General features: G+C 37.9%; 1 protein-coding gene across 2 annotated transcripts in view; it reads right to left on the bottom strand.

Moving 5' to 3' along the window:
* The window catches only part of ssrp1b (structure specific recognition protein 1b), a 28,695-nt gene continuing 4,393 nt past the window's right edge, over positions 1-24,302 (bottom strand). For both annotated transcript variants that reach the window (XM_001923121.8, XM_068221595.2), the window contains exons 6-18: positions 21,572-21,672; positions 21,323-21,452; positions 19,135-19,238; positions 16,029-16,157; positions 15,454-15,675; positions 12,852-12,924; positions 10,026-10,158; positions 9,760-9,805; positions 9,171-9,294; positions 6,738-6,905; positions 6,561-6,658; positions 6,269-6,443; positions 1-2,101 (exon numbers count right to left, since the gene is read on the bottom strand). In XM_001923121.8, coding sequence (XP_001923156.3) covers positions 2,033-2,101; positions 6,269-6,443; positions 6,561-6,658; positions 6,738-6,905; positions 9,171-9,294; positions 9,760-9,805; positions 10,026-10,158; positions 12,852-12,924; positions 15,454-15,675; positions 16,029-16,157; positions 19,135-19,238; positions 21,323-21,452; positions 21,572-21,672 — 1,572 coding nt within the window. In that variant the 3' untranslated portion in view covers positions 1-2,032. The remainder of the gene's footprint in view (positions 2,102-6,268; positions 6,444-6,560; positions 6,659-6,737; positions 6,906-9,170; positions 9,295-9,759; positions 9,806-10,025; positions 10,159-12,851; positions 12,925-15,453; positions 15,676-16,028; positions 16,158-19,134; positions 19,239-21,322; positions 21,453-21,571; positions 21,673-24,302) is intronic.

Raw genomic sequence — 24,302 nt, 5'->3', positions numbered from 1 at the left:
TGTTTTTTTATACATATTTTAATGCACAACAAATGTGTATAATTATTAATGTGCACATTTCAAAATAGCGTATAAAATACATGTTGAGCACTGATCATAACCGAAAATGGTTAAAGAAAAAATGAAAAAATGATTTGACAATTTGTTTCATAATCTGCCATTCCAATGCAAATATGTGTAGAGCAAGCTTAAGAAATGTCAACGGTACAGTTTCTAATCTTTCTAAAAAGCAGCACTGTAAAATATCTCTGTACAAACAGGCAAACAGTGGTGGTGTAACGGATCACAAATGTCACAGTTCAGATCACACTACAGTTTTTGAGTGACGGATCAGACCATTTTTCGGATCAGCAAAAAAAAAAGGAGACAAATGTCATTTGCTTTCCATTTATACAAAAATATTACTGCAAAAACTACTGGTTTCAACAAACAGAACTTGAAACCTGTAGTGTTAATAAAAATTAAAATCAAAATCAAGAATGAACCAGCTGAAAAGTAAAATATTCAATATGAAAAATGATCTTTGCTACTGTTTCTGATAATGCTAAATATAAAAACCTAACATTTTGTGCAACATATATTTATTTCAATTAATGATTCAACAATTCACACATCAAACTTCTTGTTTCACTATAGGTGTATCATTTTTGAAAACCTTTTCAGTGACATCATTTTGATGGTTGTTTGTCGCCACCCATTGGTTAAACAATGTAATTACTACAACATTCACCAGCGTCAAGTTCCAGTAGTTGGTGATTTTAATCTTTACTATAAACGTGTTTATATCTGAACTATAGACTGTCCCAGCAGCCACACAACATCATAAGATGTTAATATTAGGTTAGATTTAGGTCATGATGTCAGATGACCAAAATTCAATGTCTAGCCGGCGTCTAAGGACAACGTTATTTTGACATCCATTAACATCGTCAAATTATGTTGTTGGAAATGGAGAAAAATCCAACCTCTGGTAGATGTCATAGTGGTAACATCAACACAACGTCAAAGTGTAAGTAGACGTTGATATTTGGTTGATTTTAGGTTAATTTTAGGTTAGACATTGACGTCGGCCTGACATTGGGTTTTGATGGCAAACTCATTTTCAACGTCAATATGTCATCATGTTGACGTCCTGTGCCTGCAGGGGTTATCCCAGTACTTCTGTGTAATGTAACTGTTTGTAACAAACTGAAAAAGTGTAAAAACTGAATCTCTCTCGATGAAACCCAGATTCGACAGCAGCTCTTTGAAGGATTAATAAACATTTGCAAATTATTATCATTTATAATTGATGTTGCGCGGTTTGAATAGAGTTCAGTATCTTTTAACGTTTAATTGTGCAGCTTTACACTGAGTGCATTAATGCCAGCTAAACAAACTGTGACAGAAAACACCTTTAATTAATAACCTAAGGAAAGCATTTAGGTCCCACCACAACTTGTTCCGTCATCGTAATATTTATATCATATTACAGGAAAGCCAAAATGCTTTCATTCACTTGATTTGATTGACGCGGGAGGCGATCTCTCTGCAACTGTTATAAATGTTGGATTAACCTACAAATTTAAAAGAAGTTATTAATCCGGTGGTCACGTGCATTCCGAACTGTGGGTTGTGATCCGTACAGATCATGGATCATCCGTTACACCTCTAGTAAACAGTCATTAGAACACGGACAACACTAAAAGCAAAAGTAAAACGAATACACAGCATTTTTAAAGGGACAGTTTACCCTTGTGTTCTTCTGAGCCTTGATGTACTGTAAAATAAGTAATCTTGAATCATGACAGCTCCAGTCTCCTTTAACACAATATTAGATCATTAGATTAGCAATAAATGACAGAATTACAATGTTTGGGTGAACTGTCCCTTTAAAGTGAACATCACCATTTCCAAAGGTATAAACACTTCAGAATCTTAGCATGTTACGATGCATTATAGACTAAAATAAGAATTTCATCAGGTCATGTGCAATACAATGTAGTGAAAAAGTAGGTTAAGGTTATGTTCCACTGTCCTGTTTCTGTGTCTTTCAGTCTGAGCCGGACTCTGAGCTGGCTGGAGTGCTGACCGCTTCCTCTTCTTTTTCATTATCAGACCCCTGTGTAAAGGGCAGCAGGAATGAGAGCGAGACTGTTAATACTGTACACCCGTTGGTATAAATAGATGTATACCAGCATGCATAATATACTGTGTTTTAAAATGGAAACCCAAAGGCCCAGTCTGCACCTGGTATTAAAGTGCTTTTTGTCTTTTGTCCGATCACATGTGGACACAGCACTAAATACAGATGTAAAGGGGAACTGAAAAACTCAGAGCTTGGCCACTTTCTACGAAAATCAAATCTAGTTTCATATTATCATAGGCCCTTTTTGCACCTGGAATACTGTATTAGGTGCTTTTTGCTGGCCTAATCACCTGAGGACATTGCTAAAAACAGATGTACACGGGAACTGAAATATCCTCAGTGGTGGAAAAAGTACACAATTTAGGCACTTGAATAAAAGTACAGAGACACTAATAAAATATAACTTGTGTCAGCGCAATAGCCTAAAGGTTAGCACGCTGACATATGGTGCAGTAGCACTTCAGGGCATCCCGAGTTTGAATCCCGGCTCAAGGACATGTCCCAACCCTACCCTCTCTCTCTCTCCCACTTCGTTTCCTCTCTAAAATACTGTCCTATCCTCTTAATAAAGGCAAAAGGGGCAAAAATAAATCTTTAAAAAATATATATAACTTGTTAAAATTGATAATATTGTTATAAATATTAGTCCTTCTACTAAAATGTCATAATACAAAAATACTATATTTTTATATACTTAGTAAAAATTTATTTGCAAGACAAAACTCATCACACTATGATAACCACGATAATTTATGATAAATGAAGCAAAACCACATTCACACGCTGAACCTCACTTAGATCTGTTCATAAAATCAGTGAATCATTTCCTGGAGACTCACTCTAAATAGATCATTTAAATCAGTAAATTGTTTACTGGAGGCTCAGGGTCCTGCCTTCAGAGGGTCCCTGTGGGGATGGGCACTTCTAAATAGAGTGCAGTGTCTGACACCAAACAACTTCCCTGCCAAACCAAACAAAGGATCATGGCCTGAAGTGTCCATCAGTTGTATTTTACCGTTTCTATGTGCGCCTGCAGCTTATGACCGCTGGATGACGTTTTAACCATAGATTTTCAGCTTTACCCCTTCACAAGACTAGATAGCGCGATGGCGATGCAGTGGCGCAGTAGTGTCGCCTCACAGCAAGATGGTTGCTGGTTTGAGCCTTGGCTGGGTCGGTTGTCATTTCTGTGTGGAGTTTGCATGTTCTCCCCACGTTCGCGTGGGTTTCCCCTACAAGTCTAAAGACATGCAGTGCAGGTGAACTGGGCTATAAACTGTCTCAGCAGACACACAACATTAGATGTTGATATTAGGTTAGATTTAGGTCACTCAATGTCTAGCCAGCATCTAAGGACAATGTTATTTTGACGTCCATTAACGACGTCAAATTATGTTGATATTTGGTTGATTTTAGGTTTTGTTGGAAAGTGAGCCAAATCCAACGTCTGATAGATGTCATGGTGGTGTAACATGAGTAGACGTTGATATTTGGTTGATTTTAGGTTGACAGTTTACCCTTGTGTTCTTCTAAGCCTTGATGTACTGTAAAATAATTCATCTGGATTCATGACCGCTCCTGTCTCCTTTAACATAACATTAGATCATTAGATTAGCAAATAATAACAGAACTATTTCAGGTGAACTGGGCAAGCTAAAAGTGTCCGTAGTGTATGTGTGTGAATGAGTGTATATGGATGTTTCCCAGTGATGGGTTGCAGCTGTAGTAAAAATACATGCTGGTGAATGTTCGCAAGAAAATGGAATTACCAAAACTTGTCATACTCCTCAATGATAATTTATGATAAATTAAGCAAAACCACAGTCACACGCTGAACCCCACTCAGATCTGTTTATAAAATCAGGGAATCATTTCCTGGAGGCTCACTCTAAATAGATCATTTAAATCAGTAAATCGTTTACTGGTAACTAAGGGTGGGTTTCATTCAGAAGGGATCATCCCTATGCCCTAATTCCTTCAGAGGGTCCCTGTGGTGATAGGCACTAACACAACTTCCCTGCGAGAAGAGTCCATCAGTTGTATTTTTCATTTTAAAATGTAATTTAAAAGCACCCGTCTAAATTCACCAGCATGTGCAGCTTCTATGGTAAACAGTGTTGCTGAAACAAATTTCCTTTCAAGAGTTCACACTTAGCCGATGATTGATTATAAAGCTTGTTTGGCATGCTGTCCCGGGAGAGAGCTCTGAGCTCAGAAGATCCTCGAGCCCGGGGCTCCCTCTTGTTGCAAGGCGAGAAGGGAGTTTGAGCTCGGGTAGATCTCGAGAACTCTCCTGCTGTAGTAGCTAATGAACAGAGAGTGATTGCTCTTAAAAGATAACTACTTACTATGAGCATTTCTATGGTGCTGATTTGGATAAGTCAAATAACTTAAGGTGCATGTTCTCCCAGTGGGCAACCCGGGAGAAACCCACGTGAGCATGGGGGGAAACCCACATGAGCACGGGGAGAATGTGTAAAGTCCGCACAGAAACGTTGGGTGACTTGGTAAGGACTAGATCCAGTGACGTTCTTGCTGTGAGGCAACAGTGCTAACCACTAGGCCATCGTGCCACCCATCTAGGAAAGAAGGAGGAACTTAGGGTATTTATAGTGACTTAGGAATCGTCTGATTGGTGAATCATAAAGTGGATAATGTGGGACCAGCCGCAAACAATCATAACCACATGATCCTCTCGAAATTAGTTTATAAATAAACTTCACTTGTGTACATTATAATCAATTCGAAATCATGCATCGAATATTTAGAAAACTAAATCTTTGCATTTGCAAGTTTCATTCCCTTAAACACTACGATATGTACTTGACATGTTGTAATGTTTACGTTTGTAATATTTGATAATAATATTATTAATATTATCCTGATGAGGATTTTTATAACTCTGAATCTGCGTCTCATTTTATAGGCTGCTTCTGTCCTCTTAAGCTCACATTTTTAGCCATGCCTGCATAAAGTCTTTATGGATGAAATGCAATACGTTGTTTTTTGCCATGGCAACACGGGGTGCTGAAATACAATTGGGTAAACTGGCGTTAGGCGGAGATACACAGACTAAAACAGACATTCCGACAAGGAACGCACAAACAGTTGAAGTCTTAGTTATTAAATTCTGTTTAACTGAGAGCAGATTTCTTCAACACATTTCTAAACATGATAGGTTTAATAACTCATTTCTAATAACTGTTTATCTTTGCCATGATGACAGTAAATAATATTTGACTAGATATTTTTCAAGACACTTCACTACAGCTTAAAGTGGCATTTAAAGGTATAACTAGGTTAATAAGGTTAACTAGGCAGGTTAGGGTAATTAGGCAAGTTATTGTATAATGATGGTGCTCTTTAAACTATGAAAAAGTATATAGCTTAAAGGGGATAAAGATTTTAACCTTAAAATGGTGTTTAAAAAAATTAAACTGCCTTTATTTTAGCCAAAATAATACTAATAAGACTTTCTCCAGAGGGAAAAACATTATCTGACATATTGTGAAGATTTCCTTGCTCTGTTGAACATCATTTGGGAAATATTTCATTTTCTTGTCGGCTTAGTCCCTTTATTAATCCGGGGTCGCCACAGCGGAATGAACCGCCAACTTATCCAGCACGTTTTTACGCAGCGGATGCCCTTCCAGCTGCAACCCATCTCTGGGAAACATCCACAAACACTCATTCACACACACGCTCATACACTACGGACAATTTAGCCTACCCAATTAACTTGTACCACATGTCTTTGGACTGTGGGGGAAACCGGAGCACCCGGAGGAAACCCACGCGAACGCAGGGAGAACATGCAAACTCCACACAGAAAAGCCAACTGAGCTGAAGATCGAACCAGCGACCTTCTTGCTGTGAGGCGACAGCACTACCTACTGCGCCACTGCTTCGCCCGGAAATATTTAAAAAAGAAAACAAAATTAAAAGGGGGGCTTATAATTCTGACTTCAACTGTATTTAAAGGGGTGGTCCACTACAATATCATATTTTAAACTTTAGTTGTTGTGAAATGTAGCTGTGTGAACAAACAACATCTCTGAACATCTCTGAATGTAATACGCTCAAAGTTCGATATGTAAAAAGTCATGAATTATGAGGTTTATGTATTTGTAACCGTGTTACCTTGCGCTTGCGTTTCTTTCCTTTGTCAGACTCTGATGAGCTCTCTTCGCTGGATATGAACTCTCGACTCTTAAAGCTGTCGTTGCCTGTAGATCGCTCCTTCTCTTTCTCTCTCCCAGCCCCTGATTTCCTTTTCCTCTTTTCTTCATTCCTCCCTCTTTTCTTCTTCCTTTCCCTTTAGGAATGAATGTGGTAAAAGAGTGAGAAGTCGGTTACTCAATGCTGAGATTGTACTTTGGAACAATTCTCCATTTGGATGAACTCTCCAGTAAAATCTGATAGTTGTGAGTACTTTTTGGAGCTGCCAGATGAGCCTCCGCCACTCTCCCTATACTCTCTCATTGCTCGATCGTACTCTTTCTTTGCTTCCTCTGCTTTTCCATCCCACTCCTGATGAAAGGATTAAGACACAGTTATCAGTTTGAGTTTAACGTTGACCAGTGAATGTGGTGAAGTGTGTGTGTGTCACCTCTTTCTTGTCTTTGCCAAGTTGTTTCCACATTTCTCCGGCCTTTTTGGAGATTTCTGTGATAGAGATGCCTGGATTCTCTGATTTAATGCGGTCTCTGCTTGAGTTAAGCCAGAGCATGTAGGCACTCATTGGCCTCTTGGGGGCGCCGCTGTCTTTGACCTTTTTCTACACACAAAAAGACAAAAGCTGCTTTTTTAATGTACAATATGGTAGGGTTATCAAGTGGTTGAACTAGCTGTTGAAGTCCAAATTCAAAATATTGAAGAGGGTTTTTTCACCCGGCCCCTTCTCCTTTATCATGAGACACAGCTAGGTTGCCAGATTAAAGACACCAACAGATATTGAGCATGTCTAATGTTGTGTTCACACAAGATGTGGAACGCACGGATAAATCGCGCTATTTGCGCGTAAATAGCCGCGTGAACATTTGAGTTTACTAGCTTCATTCACGCATTAAATCCGCTTCATTCGTGCATCAAATTCACTTCAGAACTAGTGGATTCGCATGATGGGCAGGGCTTCTGTCTGCCCGGTGACTCTAGCTTTGTTGCTAAATGGCTAACATGTATTTTATTAAGAAAATAACTGTGTTTATGTGCTTTAAGAAGGCTGAAAAACAGCATCAATATGTTTAGGGCTGTGTCTGAGTCCACTAGATCCTTTCAGAGGTGCGTCCAGCTGTGTGAGCTCATAAACTCCTCCAGAAACGTAACATGGATGATAAAGGCTTTCAGCAGTGCTTCTGACTGAGCCGAGTTCAGTTTGATGAACTGTTGTCGGTGTCTGCTGGAGGATTTCACCCAGGACACCAACAACAAACACGCCCCTACAAGAGCAAGCTCCTGATTGGTTAATGCGGCGCGAATGTCCGCTTAAGTTCCGATTTTTAAACTCGAGCGATTCAAAACGTGCAAAGTGCTAATTTCGCGCCCTACCATTTGCGCATATTGCGCCACGCCATTCGCGCAATTCTCGTTATTCCCACTGTGCCTTTCGTGTGTATCGCGCCGCAGGATGTCTATTCACGCGTTTGCATTGATTTAACATGTAAATCACTCGCGCTTGATGCTCCTTCTGCGTCTGGTGTGAACACAGCATTAAGGTTAAGCCTTACACTGTATGTCGATCAGCTAATGTTTATGTCTGTAATATTTGTTCCTCTGTAATATTTGAACCTTTTATAGGCTGCTGCTGTCCTCTTAAGCTCACATTTTCAGCCATACTTTCATATATTGAGGCAGTTTTCATGGATGAAATGAAATATGCAGCGTTTTCCACCATGGCACCCGGGGTGCTGAAACATAATTGGGTAAACTGCCGGTGGGTGGAGATACACAGACTAAAACAGGCCTTCCAACAAGGAAAGCACATATTTAAAGGAGAAAATGTACCGATAAATAAATTTCTGGAGTTGCTAAATACTTCCTAGGAGGTACTTTTTTTGCAGTTTTTGTTTTTCGCAAGTGCCATTCGCACCTGCTCTTCTCACATGAATCCACCAGAGACTGCTGTTGACTGACTGACTGATTGACTGACTGATCAACTGACCTATTGTCCTCCTTTCCTAAACCCAACCAATAGTGTTTTCAAAAGCACAGATTGACCTAAACCACCCTCATCCCTAAACCCAAACGACCGTCTTTTAAAAAGCAATCTAGAATAAGAAAAGCCCACGTTTTCAGATTTTACCACATTCTCACCCTGTTATTTACTTGTTTGTTTAATTTTTGGGCTTCTGTTTTCGTCTTACCTACTTTCTGGAACCATTCTTAACCGGACTCAAACCCCTGTCTTTGTGGTCAACTCCTCCATGTGTCTCAAGTCCGTCGATGTACATGGCGAGCTACTGGACAAATTGGTAACAGCAGGAAAGCCGTCGACACGAAGGTAATTGGTCAGCTGCTAGCGCAAAAAGAAACAGCGTAATACCGCCTCGTAGCATTCGTTTTAAAGACAGAATGCAGCCATACGTATTTCTGGCTACATAACTTGCAATCTCCAGAAATGTATACGTTTTCAGAATGAGCCTATGTTGTCAACTGTATTATGGAATTTTGTATAATTTAGAAGAGTCAAAAACTTACACATACTGCACCTTTCAAGTAGGTGGGATTATTGCTATAGTTGCACAACATCTACTACCATCATCGTAAATGGAACATTAACAAACATGGAACACAAATCAACCCACAATGTAATAGCAATAGATGCTACTGATGGAATGGTGTTCTGCTGACAATTTAAATATAGTGGGTTTGGTTTCTAAACCAATTATGCTGGAATTAACGATACTTTCAGACCAGAAATCATCATATACGACACGTTTTGTCACAAAAAATAAGATATGAAACAAGGCCCAAAAAGTGAGCCCTACCCAACTGTACCCATTCAAAAATGATTGTTTACATTTCATGCTTTCCTACTCCTCACCTCTTTCTTGCGTGGTTTTCTTTCCTTGACAAATTTGACCTTCTTAGCTGATTTCTTCTTGCGGTCTTCATCACTGTCTCCTTCTTCAGCACTGCTTTCACTGGCAGAAGCCTTACTGTCATACCTGACACACACATTAGATTGTTTAACAAAGTAGATTGTTATTCATGCTCTGCAGATAGGATAGTTGTGATATGACAGTAAAGCTGTGAGCGCAACAGAACTACATCTCTGAGTTTAAACAAAAGGCTAGACGCTAGACTTTAATTGATTTTAAGTGATTTTAAGTATTAAGTAATTGAGTAATTAAGTAGTGGGAAACATTCGTACACTCTCACATTCACACACATACTTAAAGACTAAGCGCATGCCTATAGCGCATGTCTTTGGACTGTGGGGAAAACTGGAGCAACCCGGAGGAAACCCACGTAAACATGGGGTGAACATGCAAACTCCACACAAATGCCAGCTGGCGCAGCTGGGACTCGAACCAGTGACCTTCTTGCTGTGAGGCAACAGTGCTGCTAACCACTGAGCCACCGCAACAGTAATTGAAATAGTGGTAAATGTGAAAAGTAAAGCTTCCTACTCTTCTGCTATGTCCTCATCTTCTTCACCAGGATTAAACGATTCATCTGAAAACAGAAAAGTCCATTCAAATTTAAATGACATGTTGTGTTTATCGTGTTATATTAGTTATTATTTTATCAATATAGTTCACCCCAAAATAAAACTTAACAGGATAACAGGATATCACAGTATCCAATTAATGCAGTACTGTGCAGCCCTACCCTAGTCATATGCAAAAAAAAACATTAGCTTGCCATCTGATTGGCTCATAGAGCTGTCACTCACCACTCTCGCCCTCCGAGTCATCGCTGTCATTGCCCTCTTCGCGGATCTTGCCCTCTTCTTTCATACGCTCCAGATATGCATCGTGCTGGTCTTCGTCAGAGTCACTGTACATGTCATCGTTACCTTTCATACCCTGACAAAAGCACAAAGTCATATTAATGGAATATCAACATCACAACAAAGCAAAGTTAGCATCTGTAACAGTGCAGACAAAGGAAAGCATTTTTCAAGCAAATATTTCAAGATTTCCTTTTTCCTTACTGGCATTTTTTACTCTCTCTCTCTCACACACACACAAACACACACGCAAATGTTCGTATAAGCAATCAGTGTTAACTCATTCAAAAGCACTCCCCTGAGCTACACTGTGTTCATCGCACACAGAACTGTCTGGCACACAAAAGCTTTTCTCCTAAAGTGACCACAGATTTCAGGGGAAACACTTTTGTAATCCTAATGAAAGTCTCTCATGTAGAAATCTGATACATGGAAACATATGAACAAATTACAAATATGACATACAGTGCTCAGTGTATATGAGTACACACCCCGTAACAAATCTCTCTCTTAAATTAATATTTTATATAAGATGCTATACAGTGTTATATTTATGCATATACATTAGATTAGTCAGTGCTGAAGCCAAATCTAAATATTAATTTACAATCACGAAAGGCAGAGGGTTGTTGAAAAACTTTCAGAGAGATTTCAGCTGCTGTGTGGGCTTTCACTGCCTTTCTACACCTCCCATTCTCTTATGCGTTCAGTACTTTTTTCCTGTGTCATTTCACTTTATTATGCATAACTTTATTTTTAAACTGATTCGATTTGTTTTTTTTGGTTCGATGGATTTCTTTGGTTGTTATCAAAATCTGGCGAAAACTTTATTAGGTACACCTCTCTAACTGCTTGTTAACGCAAATTTCTAATCAGCCAATCACATGGCAGCAACTCAGTGCATTTGGGCATGTAGACATGGTCAAGACGATCTGCTGCAGTTCAAACCGAGCATCAGAATGTGGAAGAAAGGGGATTTAAGTGACTTTAAATGTGGCATGGTTGTTGATGCCAGACGGGCTGGTCTGAGTATTTCATAAACTGCTGATCAACTGGGATTTTCACGCACAACTATCTCTCGGGTTTACAGAGAATGGTCTGAAAAAGAGAAAATATCCAGTGAGCTGCAGTTCTGTGAGCACAAATGCCTTGTTGATACAAGAGGTCAGAGGAGAATGGCCAGACTGATAGAAAAGCAACAGTAACTCAAATAACCACTTATTACAACCGAGGTCTGCAGAAGAGCATCTCTGAAAGCACAACACGACCAACCTTGAGGCAGATGGGCTACAGCAGCAGAAGACCACACCGGGTGCCACTCCTGTCAGCTAAGAACAGGAAACTGAGGCTACAATTGGCTCAGGCTCATCAAAAATGGGCAATAGAAGATAAGAAAAACGTTGCCTGGTCTAATGAGTCTCAATGTCTGCTGCAACATTCGGATGGTAGGGTCAGAATTTGGCATCAACAACATGAAAGCATGGATCCATCCTGCCTTGTATCAACAGTTCAGGCTGTTGCTGGTGGTGTAATGGTGTGGGGGATATTTTCTTGGCACACTTTGAGCCCTTTAGTACCAATTGAGCATCATGTCAACACCACAGCCTACCCGAGTATTGTTGCTGACCATGTTCATCCCTTTATGACCACAGTGTACTGATCTTCTAATGGCTACTTGCAGCAGGATAATGTTTCATGTCATAAAGTGCGACTCATCTCAGACTGGTTTCTTGAACATGACAATGAGTTCACTGGACTCTAATGGCCTCCACAGTCACCAGAACTCAATCCAATAGAGCACCTATGGAATGTGGTGGAACAGAAGATTTGCATCATGGATGTGCAGCCGACAAATCTGCAGAAACTGCATGATGCTATCATGCCAGTATGGAGCAAAATCTCTGAGGAATATTTTCAGTACCCACATTTACATTCCAAACATTCCACACTGTCATTTTTTTTTGACAAGAAAAAAAGGAGTGCAGTGCGCTTTTTTATGTCCCTAGGCAATGACTAACTATGCTGGGTATTGTGCGAGAGTGTTGCTATCGACATTGGTTTAATTTTAATACTTAATAATATTGTGGTAATCAAGATTTGTAAAGTCATACAGCTCCGGATAACTCAAAACAGCAACCACAAGTCTTTCCTCCATCTTCAAAAGTCTTTTTTGTTGTGTTCGGTGTAATCGCAGTTCTAAAGGCAAAAGGGGTCCAACCCGGTACTAGTAAGGTGTACCTAATAAAGTGGCCGGTGAGCGTACAGTATGAATACTATGAATACTGTACTTATATATATATATATATAAGCAGCCATTATTGCAATATTTCTAAATATATCCTGCGTATATGAAATATATTTTAAAAATGTGTGTAACTTGCGTTTATCACATATATCAGATTACTACATGAGCTGAGTGATCCAAACACAGTGATCTGCTTCTAAAATCATTATCAGTGAGCATTTCCACCTTCTGATCTGCTTATAGCCATCAAAGATAAACGAGAACACATTTGACACTCGAGTTGTGATTAAGACACGCAAACAAACACCATGCAAGCAAGTTAAAGAAGGACCCACACCAGACCAAACCAAAACAAACCGCACGGCAATACCAACCTTTTTCTACATCAACACAATATAGACACATAGCACAAACACAAAGAGTCATGTAAGTGTCTTTCCACTGTAAGATGGGTACATAAGGACGACCGGCAGGATGAATATTATGTGCTGGTTGGCAAGATGAATAAAGGATTGAAGGTGTACCTCTTTGAAGCCTCGGTTCTTTATGCTTAGCTTCTTAGCATTGACAAAGTCGAAGAGCTTCCCATATTCCTCCCTGTAAAAGACAGAAGAGTCAAACTGAACAAATAGAAGGTAAAAGCAAAGTCAAAGAGGTTAAAGGGGATAGTTCACTCAAAAATGAAGACTTTTTCAACAGTATAAGATTTTTTTAGCTGAAAAATGGTCCCTTTGATTCATATTTCTTTATTTTCATTGTCAGAAGCTGTTGACTTGATTTTTATGAACATAAAAAACAATCTGCATATATTATACAAATTTGATATAATTAACAGATATCACCCATTATAAAACAGATTGTAAGTAAATAACTAATGTTCTCCACTGCTGGAGAAATCATAAATGCTCAGAGGAGTCTGTGCTCACCTCTATAAACATTCTGATCATTGAAGAAAAAATATTCAACTAGTACGAATGCATGGTTTTTTATTAAAAATAATCCAGGGCTAAGCATAAAATGTTTGCATGTTTACATATAATAAGAGTCTTAAGTTTACAACATTTTTACATTTATTTGACATCTGTGCGCTTGTTTTACTTTGTCATAATTCTATAAAGCATGTGTTGTTAATAAAAGAAATGCATCTTATAACTTTTTGGTGCCTTTTTCCCCTTTATTTACAAAAATTGTGGATGGTTTGCTTATGATATATCCAAGAATTGCTGATATCATGATATATATCAGGGGTGGCCAACCCTGTTCCTGGAGAGCCACCTTCCTGCAGATTTCAGTTGCAACCCAGATCAAACACACCTGAACCAATTAATTAGGACCTGAACACCACGTGATAATTACAGGCAGGTGTGTTTGATATAGTCTTTTGTTAACTTATCGTGTTTATTGTGAAATTCGATGCGTATGTTTTAACAAACACATGTAGACTGCAGAATTGTATCAAATCACTCAGTTCAACTGTTCATGCAGACGTTGATGTTAATTCCTGGCAGTGTTTTCTTTGAATTTAGCTTAGATCCAACCCGATAAATATCTATCACTCTCTTTTGTCAAGTTTAATCATAATTTAGTTTTTATCCACAACAGAAATGAAGAACAAAATAGGTTAACATTACTCGGATTGGGTTTTATATTTGTCCGTGTTCGCATACATTATGCTCTGTCTGTGTGTCTGTAAAGGGAGCACAAGCTTATTAATATTCATGACATGAACCATATATGGTCAATCATGGACCTTCTGATTCTATGGGTACTTTATAGAGTATTAAATGACCTTATAAAACAGTTTCTGGAGATTTTTTTAAACCCAATATGTAGATATCAGAGAATAATTTAACTAATTAAACTAATGCAGTATATGGCATAGCCGTGAGCTAGCTCTCTGCAACTTTCACATGGTCGCCCACTGAAGCTAAGCAGGGCTGCAACCTGTGCTCTGTGTGGGTCCCAATGCCCCAGTATAGTGACAGGGATAGTGAGCGGTGTCTTTCGGATGAGACATTAAACCAAGGTCCTGACTCTCTGTGGTCATTAAAAATCCCAGGATGTCCGTTAAAAAAGTGTAGGGGTTTAACCCCAGCATCCTGGCCAAATTTGCCTACTGGCCTCTGTCCATAATGGCCTCCTAAATCATCCCCATACCATAAATGGCTTCATCACTCTGTCTCCTTTCCACCAATCAGCTGGTATGTGGTGTGTGCTCTGGCGCGATATGGCTGCCATCCAGGTGAATGCTGCACACTGGTGGTGGATGAGGAGATTCCCCCCAATGTGTAAAGGGTTTTGAGTCTCCAGAAAAGCGCTATATAAATGTAAAGAATTATTATTATTATTATTATTATTATTATTATTATTATTATTATTATATTAATATTTTAAGGCCCATTTACACAAAACATTTCTTTGTGTCTAAAAATGTGCTCAAAAGTAGTAGAAGTAGTTTTTTTTTTAAATTCCGCCATGTTGCTGTCAAATAAAACAGCCGTCTCCCAACTTGCTAATGTAAACAAGACACTTGCCCCGCCTCCAACACCTTCTGATTGGCCCACAATCAGAAGACTTTGAAGTAAATTTATGTAAAACTTTAAATTCTTAAAAAACTTGACATGGCGTCTTAAAGTCTATGTACACATCAAGCACATATTACATAGAAAGACAATGGAAAAGTTGCACACTGGAATATAAAAAACGTCTTCTGTGTGAACGGTCCCTTAAAAGTTTTCCGGACACATTGTTTCTGGCACATTAGTGTGATGTGATTAACTGATGCCTTGCTGTATTGATTCAGTCATAATGTGCACCCAACAGAAAATACAATAATGTCCATAAAGCAGCTTAGTTTTTGCCCCCTCAACGTGCAGATGGGGGTCAGGTCACTAAAAGAGAGGGGCTCTTTTACACCAGTGTTAAGACAAAAACAGAGAGAATGACCACAAAGAGCAGGCATTGATTTTCAATGGCAGATGGGGGTTAAGTGCTCAATGACATAATAGCTGGAAGTGCCTGGAAAAGGGTATGAACAATGCTCTTTTCATTACTGCTGTGATCTAGTTCCCTTCAAAGTGATGTTCCCGACAGCCAGACAAGAGTATCATCGGGGGTTCTGGGTACCTCTCGATGCTGCTGAAGGTGTACTGATTGCCTTGCTTGGTCTCGATCTCGAAATCGAAGGAGCGGGTCGTGGTGGTCCCGCGGGCGAAGTTCACACAGGCGATCTCCTCAAAACGCAGGTGCACTGGGGGCTTGTGCACGTAGATGAAACCTCTTTCCAGGGGATACAGCAGCCCTGAACTGGCCTTATAGGAGCAGGTTATACACTGAGCTCCTGAGTGACTACAGAGAACAGAGAGAGACAGGAAATTAGACACTTTTATTACAATAAATTACCACATTATCAAGTAATTGTTCAGTATGAATGCAAACACTATATATATATATATATATATATATATATATATATATATATATATATATATATATATATATATATATATATATATATATATGTGTGTATATATGTATATATATATATATATATATATATATATATATATATATATATATATATATATATATATATATATGTATATATGTATGTATATATATGTCAGTGTTGAATGCAAATGTCATTGAGTGTTTTCAGTGTTTTACTGTATCGTTTTCTACAGTGTAAATATGCGTTTTACCCTTGGAAATTTCCAGGCACTGTGATCTTCCTGTTGACCAAGGCTTTCATGACCCTGCTGACCATCTCATAGAGAGAGCCGGACATGTTTTTATTAAGTTTTCCTTCAAAACGCCTCTCCACCTCGTCCCTGCACAACATAAGAGAACGATATTGCTGGATGGCAACCACTGCACACAACACAACACGACACGATAGAAACATTTAAATACCAGCCATTCTTTCAAATACCAGCCACTGCACTCACAATAAAATGGTAAGAGTTATAAACTAATTAATACACTTTAAACCTCTTTAACATTATTAACAGGCTACTGAGTGACGGATGTTGTTTTTTTGCACAGTTCACACACATTTCAGAGTCATAGTCCTAACTTTTATTTTCAAACCGATTGCTAGTTATTTAATTTTTTACATCTGAGATTAACTATTTGCTACTGCCTTAAGTAGTATGTCACGTAAAATGGTGTTCAAACTCACATTAACACTGAATAAAGCACATAGTCTGATTGTTGTTTATTCATATATTTTCTTTTCAGCTTAGTTCCTTTATTAATCCGGGGTTGCCACAGCGGAATGAACCGCCAACTTATCCAACATATTTTTACGCAGCAGGTGCCCTTTCAGCCACAACCCATCTCTGGGAAACATCCACACACACTCATTCACTATGGACAATTTAGCTCACCCAATTCGCCTGTACCGCATGTCTTTTGGACTGTGGGGGAAATCGGAGCTCCCGGAGGAAACCCACGCGAATGCAGGGAGAACATGCAAACTCCACACAGAAATGCCAACTGACCCAGCCGAGGCTCGAACCAGGGACCTTCTTGCTGTGAGGCACTACCTAGTGCGCCACAGCTTCGCCATTGTTGTTTATATAAAACATTTCTATAAAGCATTGTGGATGGTTAGGACAAAAGGTCAGACTTTAGTTTGATGGTGCTTTTGTTCAATGTAAGTTACATTGTATCTACATGCTAACTAATTTTCATTAGATTATAAGACCATTAGGTTGGGGTTAGGGTTGGTGATAGAGATAGTGTGAGTTGGCATGTAATTGCAAATTTTCTTATAGTATGGTAAATGTCTGTTGAAGGAGCATTTCAACAGATATTAAGCAGACAGTCTACTTATACTCAAACTGACCATCAAAATAAAAAGCTATCGAACAAAAATGTGTAATAAAGGACACCATTATGCAAAAAAATTGAGTTGTGAATCTAACCAGCTTCTAATGGTAAAAAGTAATAATATTTTTATAATCACACTTGATAAAAACAATCTAATGAGACACTTTTATTGACATTCTCCCTTTGTAAATGTCTTCAGAGGGAAAAAGCCCCGCCTATTGGTGAAGAACTCTCCCTCATTGGCATAGGGGCTTAGTCTTTATTTTGAATATGCCACTATGCTGACTCACAGCCATTTGTAGCTCCGCCCTATTTTGAAAAGATCTCATTTGAATTTAAAGGGTCACGAAACACCAAAACACATTTTTTGAGCTGTTGACAGTCGTATATGTGTCCCACACTGCTAAAAACACTATTAGGACACCTATATTTCACTAAAAAGTGTAAATTGGTTGTTTTTGCGTTATTTCAAGCAAATTCGTACTTCCGGTTTGAAACGAATTTTTGAAGCCGCGTCACGGTCATGACATAATAGCGTGTATTGCAGCGTGCAGACTGGGCGTCTGTGCCAGAGTGTGTCTTATTACGTCTTACAGTGTGATGCATTAATGCATGAGTAAAGCTTGGTTCAAACCAATCAGCGCGCTCTATTGTGCAACTTCATTAATATTCATTACTGTCACATGAAGAGATGCCACGTTGTGTTGGCAAAACAAGCGTGAAGTGTTGCTTTTATTGTTTGCTGCAGTTAAGTTTCGTTTTCATTTTCTCTCTGTGAGAGCTCATCTGGAGTCACGTGAGGATTAACAGTGTACGCGACGCTCGACAACAATAGCTTACATGTCTAAGGAGGATTATTGTTTACCTGAGAGCTGTTCTCATCTGCAAACGCAGAGATCCGGATTTGCTTGTAGTATTCTCTTAATAAAGACGCGGCTCTAGTTGCTGGTGATTGTCCTCTATAGATTTGGTAAGTGAGCGACCAGTGCTCTTTGTTTATTCAGTTTATTCGTATCGAACTAAGTTAACTATTGCACCGAGTGTAAACACGTTAGCACCACAACCAAACTTTAACCTCGTGTAGGGTTTTTACCGCATTTAGTGACCGGAATAACACGCGCAGCTTTCTGACGCTACCTGCCGTGTGCATCTAAGTTTCCGGGAAATGCGGAGGTTTTTTTTCTCTCATTCGGAGTGCGGTATCAAACATTGCATGGAAAATACACGCTTAGAGCAGTTCCTCGAATCAAATATCTCATTTGTCGGGAGGGGCATGAATAAATCCCTGAATTAAAGAGCCAAACTGCATTTAAAGTCCACCATTTAATAATTTGGCAAATAATTCCACTACAGATGTCCATGTAGGTTAAACACCATCACTTACTACTGTGTGTGTGTGTGTGTGTATTATGACTCTGAAGCTCGCGCGTGCCCAAATAGACACTCCCACACCATCCCACTTTTCTTCCTCCGACACTCCCCCCTAAACAGAGCTGGACACGCCCACTTTTCTGACTTTTTCCAAAGTAGAGGTGTGAAAACACCCTGCTGAAACGAGGGGGTTTCATGGCCCTTTAAAGTGTCACCAAAAAGACACAATTTGGATCAAAAAGGTAAAAAAAAAAAGTCAAAAAGAGACAGTTTCAAAGAGTTATGAAACATTATTTGTGAGGTCTCTTGAGCTAAAACTTCACATACACGCTCTAGGGACATCAGAGACTTATTTTTACATCTTGTATAAAGAGGCATAATAGATGCCTTTTATCTTTATTTACATGTCGCAGCATCACGCCGCATCGCTTGTAATTAGGACACATTGCAATTCCTTTAACCTCAGGTTGATTTAAGCTAATATTCTTCGTAAATAATAATACATTTTTGGTCATCTGCTTTTAATACTGTTAGTAAAATGTAAATAGCGGACTTCTGACATCTTTCACCAGTGTCTCTCAATCTCTTTCAGGTTTTACTCACTCATTCATGTTGAGTGTGAGGCTGATGGTTTCTTCCTTGGAGAACAGAAGAATGAGAAAGTGATAGCGTGTTTGACCCTGTTTAATAGGGGGGTCCAGACTGATCTGAAACAGAAGATGGCCTTATAACCATGACATGGCATGAATATGAAGGAGATTATATCTATTCTTATGATCACTGTCATTGAGTGCCATTTGCTCAGCTATGTCGTGTTAAAAGCAATGATGACATTGTTTGAGATGTCTTTGCTAAAGTACAAATGAAATCAAAACTAACCAGATGATTTTAATAGCTCATTTTGCCATTTTGAAAAGTTCATCTGTGCATGTCATTAAGAAAAAATAAAGTTTGCTCTTGTAATCTTTAATTGAAATATGAAAGCACACTTCCTGTTTGTTTTCAGTTAAATTTTCACATTAAGTCTATCTGAGATAATGGGCGTGGCTAACATATTTAACCACACCCCTCCAACTGTCAGTTTTGACAACAGAAATGGTGAGGAGGAGGAGTCTGTTAGGTTGTAATAACAATCCTAAAATTTTCCTGATGTTTGTGAATGAAATGCCTACTTTACTACATCCAATCAGCTCGCAGTAGAAAAAACAAGCCACACCCACTGTTTTCTTATTTAATATTCTCGAAGAACAACGTCACAATACAAAAAAAAACATGGTCGCAGCTTCAGGTTCATGCAGACTTTAAGGCCAGTTGACATAAATATATTCAAATTTTTATGTCATCAAACTTGACTATTATTAAGACAACATAACCAGTCATAAATCCGTCATAAACATGATTGTCATGAGGCAATGAATTGACACCAACAAGTTGTGACACATTTGACTTAGTCAAGTTGTCATAACAAAGACATATCAAATAATGTCATCTTTGAATTAAAAATGACATAAAGGAGCCAATGACACTTCACAACTATTGTGATAAACGTAAATAATATGCATAAAATCACTTTTATATTTACGACACGTGTCATGTCACGATTATAACCGTACGCTCACACCGAAAGTGGCGAGAGCGTCAAAGTAGCTAGAGGTCATTCGTTTTCAATGAGAGCCAAGATAAGTGGCAAGGAGCAGCGCAGCGCATCTTCGCCGGTGTGGGCGTCGAGAAGAGTTGAAATCAAGTCAACTCTATGGTAATGAGGTATGACGCGGTTTGGCGGCAAGCAATCAGAATGAAAAATCCACCGCTTGAGAGGAGTTCAGAGAACACAGACCTGTGAACTTTGGTTTTGACCAAAGTTGTTCCCAAGGGTTTGATCATTGCGGTTGCGGATTTTCAATTATTTACAGTGTTTTCTTACAGAAACATACATTAAATAAGTTACTGGCGAGTTACTAATGTGCATTCATGTTATAGATATTTATCTTTAAAAAAGCAGGAATCTCATGCGACAGTACAAAACAGTACTGCTGCTTCAGGATATTTCAGACATATAGACACAATGGATAATTAAGTGGAGCAAAGCCACATCACATGTAACTTGATCTTCCATGGTTAAATAAATTTAAAAAGAACTGCGCAACAATTTCCCGCTAGAAAGCATGTTTTATGCAGGAATGTAACTGATATAATCTTGCAGCGGCCCCTTTAAATATCAGATCAATGTTTTGAATTTTGACACTCTCGCCGCCAGAGCTGAAGGCAGACAGCGTTGTCGCTAGGGCAGCCAGAGTGACCTTAGACGCTCTCACCGCTTTTGGGGTGATCGCACAATTAGGGTGTCATGACAGTCTTATGAACACCTCTTCAAGTAGTTACCACCCTGTCTTACTATATATATTGACAACACACAACAAAAATAAATGAATGCTATGATAAAGCTGTTTAATACTAGCTAGAAAAAATGGATCCAGATCCATCAAATTTGTATAGTTTTAAATTTGTGAACACAAAAAAATATGATATGACAATTAGCATATCACAGTGAGCATAAAAAATACATGTAATAGCCATAATGCAGGGAGTTGTGCAATAATAATCACAACCGCAATAATAAAAAGGGCTATCTTTGAAAGAATGAAAGAAATATAAATTATGAAAGAAATATAATAAAAAATAATATAAATTAAGAAGATTTTTTTAATGTATCAAAGGTTAAGTAAAGGTAATATTAATGGTTCCAGATCCAAATAAAAGATTGCTTTATAGACCATGATCCTCCACTCACCACGAAGAACATTTGCCGCTGGTCTTTATGAGGCAACAGGAAGAGGCGGAGCACTGTGGTGTACGGGATCTTGTAGTCAAATGTCTTACCGTGTAGATGAAGGAATGTTGGATAAATACGGATATCGTACCTAAAGAGAGAGCAAGAAAAATCAAATCACACAATGCCAGTTCACACCTTTGACATTTTTATGTTAAATAAACAACCAAAAAGTATGATGAGAGTATCCAGATGTGTGTATGTATGTACCTGCCCCTAGGCGTGAGGCACTGCAGCTCTCTGAAGATACAAACAGCATCTCCTGTGGCCTGGATGACATCTGCCTTCGACAGCACATTCTGAGCAAATGCCTGAAACATAACGGTTTTCATTACTTCTCAGATTAAGCGGGATTTACAGATATAAATATTGTACAGTAGGACTACAAGAAGAGGGACAGAGGTTTTACGCAAATGTTTAGACGTGTCCCATTGCTTGAAGTCTTTTCTCTTATAACAGGCATCACCAAACTTGTTCCTGAAGGGCCGGTGTCCTACAGATTTTAGCTCCGACCCTAATCAAACACACCTGAACAAGCTAATCAAGGTCTTATTAGGTATACTTGAAACACCTAGGCAGGTGTGTAGAGGCAAGTTGGAGCTAAACCCTGCAGGGCACCGGACCTCCAGGAACGAGATTGGTGACCCCTGCCTTATAACATTTCGTCACCTTGGAATTGTAAGATTCTATCTGCGTTCTAATGATTTTGAGATATTGAGCTTCGAAGTTTTCGCATTTCATATAGGAAACAATATGCATGTAACAGTTCTCTTTCTTACATTAACATGACAGAGAGCCTAAATGTACTCTAAATGTAAAATATCAAAATTGTCTTAAAAAAAAAACTGGGTGAATGCAGATGCAGAACCTTGTAATTCTAAAAAGTCTTATTCTGCTTAGAATTATAAGGTTCTATCTAGCAGATCAATAATTGAAGCATTGCTTTTCAAAAATACGATCAGTCTGCTTATTAATTTAAAAAATAAAAACTGGTATGTTTTATTAAGTTGTTGTTATATTTTTGCTTTCTATGACTTTATTTAATGTTTTAGGATGAAACTTGTTTCTTGTTCAAATGAACCATACAAGGCTGTGCTAAATATTTTGTCCAGTGCAGCTGTTAATTGTACACTAAGAATTGCTAGGTTATTTACACCCAAACTGGGTAAAATATGGACTAACTCAAGCATTGGGTTTAATTTAGTCTTTATTTATTTAATTAAAAAATTAACTCTGCAGTTGGTTTAGTCCATATTACACCCAGCATAAGGCTGAAATACCCCTAGCATTTTTAAGAGTAAATGTAATTAATATGGTAATATTTATTGAATATATGCTTTATAAAAATAATTGAATTATATTTATTGAATTATATGCCGCATTAATTAAATTATCTAATATTTGCCCTTCGAGGTTTAAGATTAAATTTAAAGACTCTAAAAAAACGCAGACAATGAGTGAATGAGTTTTAATAAACACTGAAAAATGTTTCACTGACAATATATACACAAATAAAAATATTTCACATTTAATATATTACATTTTTTAAATAACTGTTTCTTTTTCAACAATGTAAAATTGAACCTGCTTCTAAATCATCACATTTACACACATCTTTTCAGTTTCAGGTTTCTTTTTAATTTTGTGAGGTGCGGCATAATTTAGTCGACTTGTATTGTGTTTCCTTCTGGTCTTTCCAGCTGTCGACAGAGCAATCTGGCGAAATGACAAAGAAAGCTGTTCCTGATTAGTCCTCGTGGGTGCATAAGAATGGCTCACAGAAAAAAACTTATAAAGCCAAGACAGAGTTCGACTTTGTAGTTTTGTAAATAAAACCTCTTCAAATGTAAGCAACTAAAAAAACATTCCATAATGTAAATAAGTTGTCATTTAATAAGAATATGTGAATAACTCAATTTTGACAAAAATGTCAGATAGAATCTTATAACTCTAAAGTGACAATATTTTAATGATCATTCAAAAGCTTTAAAAATAAATATCCTTTATGAAATCATTACTTTTGTATATGCCACATTTAAAGCTTTTAGATTGTCCCAACCAACCCCCCAGTAGGTGTCAATCTTCATATTACAAAATGCACTAGACTATTTTATAATCTTAAAATTTATTTAATCTTGAAAAAGGACATAAACATGCATTTGACAATCAGGACTCCATATTTAGTGTCTGTTTTGTAATAGACGTACTAAATGCTTTGACAGAAACTGATTGATTTGTGACACAGAAATGAATTTCAGTATCACCTGCTGTGTACTTTTATGTAACTGCAACTTTATTTTTAACTACAAGTTTTAGAACATACCTTAATTAGACATGGCCATTTAAGTTGGGATAGAGCCAATAAATGAATAAACAAAATAAAAAAAAAAGATATAATGAACTAATTAAAATAAATAAATACAACTCAGTTGATATGTATTGTATTACAGTTGAAGTCAGAATTTTTTGCCCCCCTGAATTATTAGACAGCTTGTTTTTTCCCCCCCCAACTTCTGTTTAACGGAGAGAAGATTTTTTTTCAACACATTTCTAGTCATAATAGTTTTAATAACTCATTTCTAATAACTGATTTATTTTATCTTTGCCATGATGACAGTAAATAATATTTTACTAGATATTTTTCAAGACACTTCTATTCAGCTTAAAGTGACATTTAAACGCTCGACTAGGTTAATTAGGTTAACTAGACAGGTTAGGGTAATTAGGCAAGTTATTGTATAACGATGGTTTGTTCTGTTGACTATTGGGAAAAAAATTGCTTAAAGGAGCTAATAATTTTGTCCCTGAAATGGTCTTTAAAAAATTAAAAACTGCTTTTATTGTAGGCAAAATAATACTAATAAGACTTTATCCAGAATAAATAATATTATCAGACATACTGTGAAAATTTCTTTGCTCTGTTAAACATCATTTAGGAAAT

This window comes from Danio rerio, chromosome 1, assembly GCF_049306965.1.
Source record: "Danio rerio strain Tuebingen ecotype United States chromosome 1, GRCz12tu, whole genome shotgun sequence".
Lineage (NCBI taxonomy): Eukaryota > Metazoa > Chordata > Actinopteri > Cypriniformes > Danionidae > Danio > Danio rerio.
This window is presented reverse-complemented; position numbering and strand designations above follow the sequence as displayed.